Genomic DNA, 9,120 nt, shown 5'->3' with positions numbered 1-9,120 from the left:
ATTTTGGGGGCTACAATTTTCACATTTGTTAAATTAAACGCTTCAATTTTCGTTATCAAATTTCGTTTTGATGGCATTTAGCCAGCAATTTTATTCATATTCATAATTCTTGCTTGTCTGTGTATCTGTGTATCTGTGTTTTACACGAAAATCAAATAAATCAAAGAAAAGAACTGAATTGAACTGAACTGAACTGAGCTGTACTGAACTAAATGGCAAGCAACAAATATTGTACTTCTCATATACCAACAGAGTATACAGAGGGGTGAGAACAATAATTTTATACTGTACATGCGAGTATACTTATGTAGACACAACAGTGTATAGTAGATAGCTAAATAGATAGATAGAGAGATAGATTTGTTGCACCAAAAATAAACGCGCCAAAAACAATCCATCAATCCTTGGTAATCCGATAAAACCGCTTATGGATACGCAAACAAGCACACGCACGCCCGGACAGACGGTGGAAAGCTGCAGATAGTAGCTCAGACAAATAAATGCTAGCATGAGCGAACATTCATTCGGATTGGTGAATGTTTGGCATGAGTGACAATAAACCTTTAAACTGGAGTTATGTAAACGTCGTCTGCTCCATTGATGTTACTAAAAAGCTAGTACACCCGCATCGTAATTATTCTGCAAAGTTCTTACTTGGCCAGAACATTGCCAGACATTTTACACTTGCATTGCTGCAGATTGCCGATTGTGAATTTAATATCGTTGATAACTAAAAAGGACAAAAAGTTGGGTGTTTTATCCTGATGAAAAACATAAAAATTTGCCAAAGTGCAATATAAAAGCAATGTGGAAACACTGAAAAATCCTTTGTTGCCGTGTACATTAAATCTCTTAAACCAAAAGTAAAAATATTAAAAATATTAAAAATATTAGTAAATTTTAAAAAAAATTTCGCTAACTAACCACTGTACATTTAAGCTGAAATACTGAATGCAGAGATTGAAATTTTTATTAAAAATAATTGCAAAAGGTTAATGGCGGCTAAAATATTGTTTAAAAGTGCAAATTTTTTCGTTTTCTGAATTCATATAAACGTTGGCACAGTATAACAAATATTATTTTTTGTATTTATATATACACTTCTATATTAATTTATATATATTTAAGTTAAATTTTTTCAAAAAGTTTTTACAATCCGTCATCCTCTGGTTTCAATTCACTTTTTAATTTCCAACATAAATTGTATTTTTACTCAATACTTAATTAATTTTTTTTCAAATGATGTGAAATGATTTTCACATTTTCTCATATGAAAAATTAGTTTTTGTTTCTGTTTTACTTTTTATTTTTATGCATTTTATTTAATGAAATATTTTGAGTGTTTACATATAGAATTACATTTCGATTCAATTTTAACACGCAATACAACGATTTCATATATATTTTTTTTTTTAGCATTAATATACAAAAAATAAATACACATAGCAGACATTCAATATAAGAAATATAAGAATATTGCAAATTAATTTGATTAAAATTTTAACTAATGGTTTTTCCATTTGTAACGATTTTTGCATAAAAGCCAAAAAAAAAGCAATCAAAACTTATTTAGAAATTCTATTTTTATTTTTATTAAAACAAAGGAAGGCTATTTTGCTTTCATTTATTATTTGATTTTCTAAACAATCTATTGAACTTTATATACCCGCCACAATGAATTTTTAATAATTTTATAGGTACACAAACTACTCTACTACCACTTACAAACTACTACTACTAGTTTGTACTCTGCTCTAGTACCACAAACTGCTTAAAGAGATCCATAGCTTCGAAGAGTTTTAAAGAGATATCCAAATTTCATTAAATGGTATTTTAAAGTTCTATACCAACTATAAAATAGGTTCCTCAAACTACTTAAAGAAATCCATAGCTTCGAGAACTTTCAAACAGATATATCCAAATATTATTAAAGCTTGTTCGAAGCAAACCACATTTTTAAGTTTATGAATAAAACTAACGGACATATAGACATACATACACAAATCTGATTAATACGATGAATGCACTAGCATTTCTTGATCTGTTTCCACCAATTTTACGGTTTCCATTATTGATAAATACCCTAGTGCTTTCTCATTTCTTCTTCTTTTGCCTCTTCTTTATACCACTATATTATTCTATATTGCATATTTATTTAACGATAAAGAAAGACAACAGTAATTTGTTTAGACTGCCAGTTAGGGATTGCAAATATTCTTTAACTGGAAATGTCAAAGCTTTTAATGTGGTTCAAGCTTGAGAAATCCATTGTTTATATATAGTACAGTTTCAATATTTTTGTCATCAAAGATCACCAGAAGTTGTTGCTTGATGTTCACAGTTTCAGGACATTAGGCGCAAGTTCTTGAATAACATTCTGTATATAATAGTAAGTATGCAAATCATGTGGTGTAGGTAATATTTATAATCATATATCGAATCTATAGTACATGCAATTAGTGATTTTATATATACTCCATTTATCATTATTTTTAGGTTTTTGTGTATGTGTGCCACTTGCTCCTGCAAAAATGCAATACTGTGGTCGTAGAGATGGAAATTTAGAAAAACCACATTTGAGGTCTGGGTGGTTTAGTTGGAAAAGATTATGCAGCTCTTTCAATTTACTTAGAATAAGTCGGCTTTGCTCCCAGGCATTATTTGACTGTTTTTATTATATTCTACGTTTTATCTTTGTAAAGGTAGAAAACTATCTCAGTCTCATGTTTTTCTAGCGATCATTGGCTTTTTAAATTTGAATCTTCAAATATACCTTTTTCTGAAGCAATTGTTTTAGCAATAGTGATCATATGCTTTATGGCGTTTGGGAAGTAAGTCGTAACTCTTCGGAAAGACATATTAAACATCACACCCAATATTTTTATTTTCATAATGTTATCTGCTGTGCCATTAAATTTTTGCTGTAGGTACTTTAAAATTGATGAGGGTCATCTTTTTTATGATTTCATAATTTAAAAATTGAGAAACCGTGAAAATTATTTGTTCAATAAAACCACTTCCGATACCGATAACGTCCTAAAGAATTGCACTTTTTTTTGTTTAGTTTTTCATGGAAAATTGATTTAATGGTTTTGCAGTGCGTATGAGTGACATGCAGGACACCAGTTAAATTAATTTTTTGTAATTACTTCAAAAAGCAATACCACACTGGAAATATTTATTTTTTAAGTAGAATTTATTGGTCAATCAGAATTGAAACTAAAAAAGAAAAATTTGTGTGACTTATTCCTCTTTTTTTTTGTACTGAAAAATGATGTGTATGTGTTTAGTATGATGTGAAGAATAAATTAATTTTTTAAAAGTACTTCCAATGACAATATCGTCCTGAAATTTTTGAGATTTATGTAGAATTTTAATACAAATCAATATCAAAAAGATTGTATAAGAATATTTGTAGTATTTCCTTTGAAAATTCATTCAATGAAAATATACTACACATATGCATAATGTGTTTTGCGGGAGAAAAAAAATTTTAAAAAATTTCATAAAATAAAGCCATCCTAAAATTATTTATTTTGAAATAAAATTTAGAACTGAATATAAATAAAATATTAAAAATAAAAATTCTAGGGACATGATTTGCAAAATTTTTTTTTTGAAATTTAACGGTTCATATTAGTATTTAAATATAAACAATCTTAATTGTTTAAACAACTTCTTAAATTTTAATGAATTATCTTTAAAACTTAGTAAATTTTAAATTGTTACTATTTATAGAGCTTGAGATATAACCATCTGAATATATGTCTACAATGCCAATTCTCAAAACCCCATGGCTCCATGAACAAAAATTACATAATTTTTTCCCGAGGTACGAGTCTTTTAAAAAAGCCGAATAATATGAACAGCACTATAAAAATCTCACATTCGAGAGAGTAAACTTATAGCATTTTTCTTTTTGTGTTTGACTTATATCTTAAAACCCACGTCCAATTGTTCTGTTGCGACATAAAGTGCTGTCAGATTTTGGAGCATGTCGGAACTATAAGTAGACGGAATATGGCTCATTTAGTAGTGTTAGTCTATGATAACATAGTAGTCTATGTGTTGTGGTGGTAGTTAAACCACAAACTACCACCGCAACACACAGAAATCTAAATCTATCTATAAAATCTATGGCTTAAAGTTTTAGTTTGTGTGAGATAGATTTACTGAAATATATATGACCCTTTATTTTGTTTTACTTAAATGATCTAAATGAAACACAAACTAATATTAGAGAGGGATCACCGGAACAGAGTTTTAGTGCATACTATACGTTCCAAATTCTCACATTATTAGACAGTACAATGTTGTATACATTATATTATTATGTGTGTCGTATCGTGATTAGATTATTTAGCAATTGGAAAATTGTTTTTAAGAGAGATCTTACAGATATGTAGAAAATATCTATTTTAAGTGTGAATTTGATCGTGACAAAGCGGTTAGTGGAATAGTAACTAAATTTGTTAAGTAAAAAATTTCTATGCATAATATACCTACCTAGCTTGATCAAAATCAAGCAATTTTGAGAGAAAACGTCGTAACTAGTTGTTCTTCAATATAATTTATTGATAACAAATAATACGAATTCAGTTTTATAATGCTTCTTCAGCCATAGTACTTGTTAGATATGACCAAAACCCACTCGTGATTTTCTACAAATATTATTAAACTATTTTGGAAAAGTATATCTAGTTCCAAAAGTTATGTTAACCGTTACAACAGTCTAGAAGGTCTTTATCAATTATTTTGTAAGAGCAAAGTAAAAATTTCAAAAAACCTGGGTATGTTTCCATATAGTTTTAAAATATATTCCTAGTGTTGGTTATTTGACTCATAACATTCAAAGAAAAGACTTCTACACGCAATTAATTATATATTAAATATTGGAATTAATACTTTTACTTACTTCTTAAACTCTTAAAGTCTTAGTATTTGAACATGATTATCTGCCATTAAGGCCTAATACCACAGTGCTTTCAATATATGTATCAGTTAATACAACGATACATGCTCCCATTTTGAATTCCAAAGACGTCTGTAGATACTTATTGAGGCTAAACATTCGAATATAATTTACTCTTTGGAAGGAAACGGGGCCCATCTAACACCTTCACCTAATATTGAACTAATAAGCGAAAGTTAGTCTGAAGCTGCAAAAAACTTAAGCTTTAACTAATTTGACTTAAGAATATTTATTCCCAGCCAAAAACCCTAAAAAGTACGTGGACTCAACGATATTAATAATACTTGATCCTTTGTTGCTTGTTAGTTCTTTTTTTTCACATTTATTGCAAGTAAATACTTGTAAATAATTTTTGAGAAAAAATTTTTATTTAAAATATATTCAATATTTTAAAAAAGTTTTTTTTATGTTTTTATTTTTCCGGAGAGTTTTACCAGCGAGACTACAACAAAACTAGCGAAGAGACCATAATAGGTAACGTTGTACAAATTAAGTTTACTCTTCATCACTTCATACTCACTTACTCTGATTTTGAATTCATGGCATCGGTGATTAACATCAGATAGATGATGGTAAGATAACCTTTGAGGACGGAGGGCATACATAACATCTGTTGCCGCTCGCATGCCACTTTGCACAGCACCGCCCAAACAACCGCGATACCATGTTGCAGAAGTTGAAGATGATGACCAAATAATGCGTTTAAATGGTTTCGTGAATGGCTTAGATGGTAAGCATGTCAGTTCATACATCTTTTCATGATATTCAATAGGTTTCAACATTTTTCGTCCGAAATGTACTGAAAGTGCTTGCAGCACTACATTTCGTGAATCCTCCAAACCTTCTTCATGTACTATAATGCCTGAGTATAAATTTTTTTTATATTCATAACCAATAATAAATGGATCACCGCTAACAAAACTTCCTGAATAGCCTTTCTCACGCCAATGACCATCAGGATATTTTGCAATGAAACATGTAATAAAATGTGGTTTCGTTTCCACACAATGTGGAGTGAATTCTTCTGGTAATGGTGGTTCAAAAGAGATTTCATTTATTTTGTTGTATGGAATGGCTATGACAACAAATCGGGCATTATATTTTTCTGGTTGCTCCGCACATGTTACTTCAACCCAACGTCTATTCTGTCTTATTGATGTCACTTTACAATTAAACTCCGATCTCACATATTTCATTTTGTTAGTAAGTTGATCAAATAATTGTTGACTTTGAAGCCCCAGCAATGTATCAGGATGTTCAAAGTATCTAAAATACCACTGTAATTAAAATTTGTAAATAAAAAAATAACCACTGATAGTAAGAAACCTACAAAGTTATTATATTTAAAAGTCCTCCACAAGTGTAACAGATGCTCATAAAGTGCAGGTATGAAACTTGTCGCGCATCTGCCCCAGTAACGATTCTAACTACATTGGACATAAAAAGCCGTGATTTGTTGAAAAAAAGTCGATTACATATATTTGAATACATTGAGCGGGACTCATGATCCACACTAATGACAGAGAGATAAGATTTGTTCACTGAAAATATTAAAACTCAATTGAACTGCACACATTTACTCACTCAAAACTGCCTGGTCTAAAATAACCTATAGTTAATTCCAATTCATCTATATAGCGATTAAGTTCGAATTTTACCAGATAAGAGAGAACACCTTGGTCAATATCCCAACAGCGCTGTAGGTCAGGACGCTTTATTTCTCTCTTTTGTACTGGTACACCTAATTGTTTCATAAGACTTCGTATATGGTGCTGTTTATCACTAAACCATTTACCACCTATATCTCCAAGTTTAGTGTTTCCAACCTGACCACCAATGACAGTGTTTGCTTCCAAAATTTGAATATTTAAGCTTTCATCTGTAGTGATTAATTTATACGCGCATGTCAGACCTGCTATTCCCCCACCTACTACTAACACGTCTCGTATATCAGATGGTAATGAAACATTTCTTTCAAATATTTTAAAATATTCAGTTTTCGATTTACGTTCTGGCTCTTCCTCTTCCGTTTCCATATTAATAAAAAATAGATATAAACAATATTATTCTAGAAATTACATTTTAGGGGAAAAAGTTGACAGTAAACAAAATGCTTATGTAAAGAAAATACTTTTGAGGTTTTACTCATTACATTAGATTTGTTGTTGTTGTTATGGTTTGAGTTAGTGCTATGGTTTGAGTTAGTGCTGCCCCACACTAAGCTTTAACTATACTAAAATTATTATCGTTTATTTATCTTTTAACTAATGACGGATCGTAGGTTAGCATATCTTCCTGTGCGTCATGAGAAGGACTTAAGGTTTGTTAGGACGGGGGTTGGGCATCGTATCGACTTTTGTGAATAATGGTAAGGCTCTGTTCTTGATATATTTTTACACTGAGTCGATCCTTAGATCTCTATGCATGTCTGTTATATATATATAATATACATCAGATTTGCTGTAATTATTTCTAAAAATGAATTAAAAGATTTACTCAGCCTTCTCTGCGATATAATATGTTATATGTGATATATGATATACGATGTAATAATTGAGTGAATTTTTACTTATGATGTTAATAAAGGAATAACTTTGAGCTTAGTTATTAAGTAGAATTGGAATAGAATAGATACTTAGACTACCAACGGTTTGCGGAACTAATAATCAATATTAATATTAATATTAATATTAATATTAATATTAATATTAATATTAATATTAATATTAATATTAATATTAATACCGAACAGTTGTCGAATACTTGGATAATGGAGAATATAAAGCGCTGCAAGTTCTCACCTCAGTAACGATGTTAACCCAAATAGACCTCTATAACGCTCTAAATTCGACGGGATGGATTTAGCCTATACTTTTCTATATTAGGGGATCTCACGAGGAATGTGGTAACAAAACGGCGAAAAATCGCTAATTGAGGTATATGAATGTTATATGATGGTCTGGCACTGCACCCAACTAACGGTGTTCTAGTGAAGAGCTAAGCCACAAAACATTTCTCTAAGACTTATCGAGTTTCTGTACTTTGGAAGAAGTTTCGTGCATATAAGAAGAAACAAATTTCTATACTCATTTAAAGTGTGCGCAAGTATGGAAAAGAATACATATACATACACAGTTTAATCAGATGGATTTGCAATAAGATTGATGACTTAATAGAGCGGACAAGAATAAAGTCCTTCTGTAATGAACTTGTAAGAACTAGACCACTGGATACATAGGTAAATCTCCAGAGTATCTGGTGTATCATTTTCTTTTTCGTTAGGAATTCTCAAAAATTAATTCTGATATGTTTAATATTAATCTCCACTTAATTTGGAAAATATTTATTGAAAAGAAGAAGATTCGTTGTATTTTTATAACTTAAAAAATATACAAAAAGCACCAAACACTTTTAATTTTATTAATGTCAACAAGCTTTTGCTTAACAACGAAGCAATAAACACGGTTATATGAGACTGAAAGCACTGCCCGATTGGTTATTTAAAGGTTGGACGACCACAATATTTTTTTATGAAATTACAAACTCCTCTAGTAAATATTTAGTACTTAAATTTTACACATTACGTATTCGGCAAATTGTATCCTTAGAACATCCGAATTATATCTTTCTGATATGATATAATTCGGTATATGAATTCATATAACCATTCCACTTTCTGGAATGGTTATTAAGAAAACTCAAGAACAACTTAATAGAATTCTTCAGAACTTTTTTAAAATTTTATTCTTCATTTTTTACATAATTTATATATATTTATATATAATCTATACATATAAACCACATAAAAGGAATTCTTTGTTGGCTTAAGGTACTTGTCCTTCTGTGGTGATCACTTCTGCAACAGCTAGATATTTTATCGTAAGGAAGTCATATTTTCCTGGCATTATGTATTTTTTTTAGGATTAATTCAGTATATTTCTTAAAAATGAGATGAGAAAATTACCGGGCCCGGTAAAATGAGATAGCCCGGTACTTTCATGACCTTTATAGGTGTTATCATAAACTGTTTTAAAGCACAAATTTTGGTTAAAATAAGGTCTAACTTAAGGGAATATTTAGTTATCATACACTATATATACATTGTGACCGAAAAGTTTTCGGGAAATTTTAAATAAAACGCAAAATTC

At 30.0% G+C, this 9,120-nt stretch overlaps 1 protein-coding gene across 1 annotated transcript; it reads right to left on the bottom strand.

Annotated features, from left to right (window-relative positions):
- Positions 1-5,376: 5,376 nt before the first annotated feature.
- On the bottom strand, positions 5,377-7,015 carry LOC119688307 (putative flavin-containing monoamine oxidase AofH). The gene is made up of 3 exons (XM_038102986.1): positions 6,557-7,015; positions 6,303-6,485; positions 5,377-6,238 (listed from the first exon to the last, which is right to left on the bottom strand). The coding sequence occupies exons 1-3, from the start codon at positions 7,006-7,008 to the stop codon at positions 5,377-5,379; spliced, it is 1,497 nt and encodes a 498-aa protein (XP_037958914.1). The 5' UTR covers positions 7,009-7,015.
- Positions 7,016-9,120: the final 2,105 nt, after the last annotated feature.

This window comes from Teleopsis dalmanni, chromosome X (genome assembly GCF_002237135.1).
Source record: "Teleopsis dalmanni isolate 2A chromosome X, ASM223713v2, whole genome shotgun sequence".
In the NCBI taxonomy this organism is placed as follows: Eukaryota; Metazoa; Arthropoda; class Insecta; order Diptera; family Diopsidae; genus Teleopsis; species Teleopsis dalmanni.
This window is presented reverse-complemented; position numbering and strand designations above follow the sequence as displayed.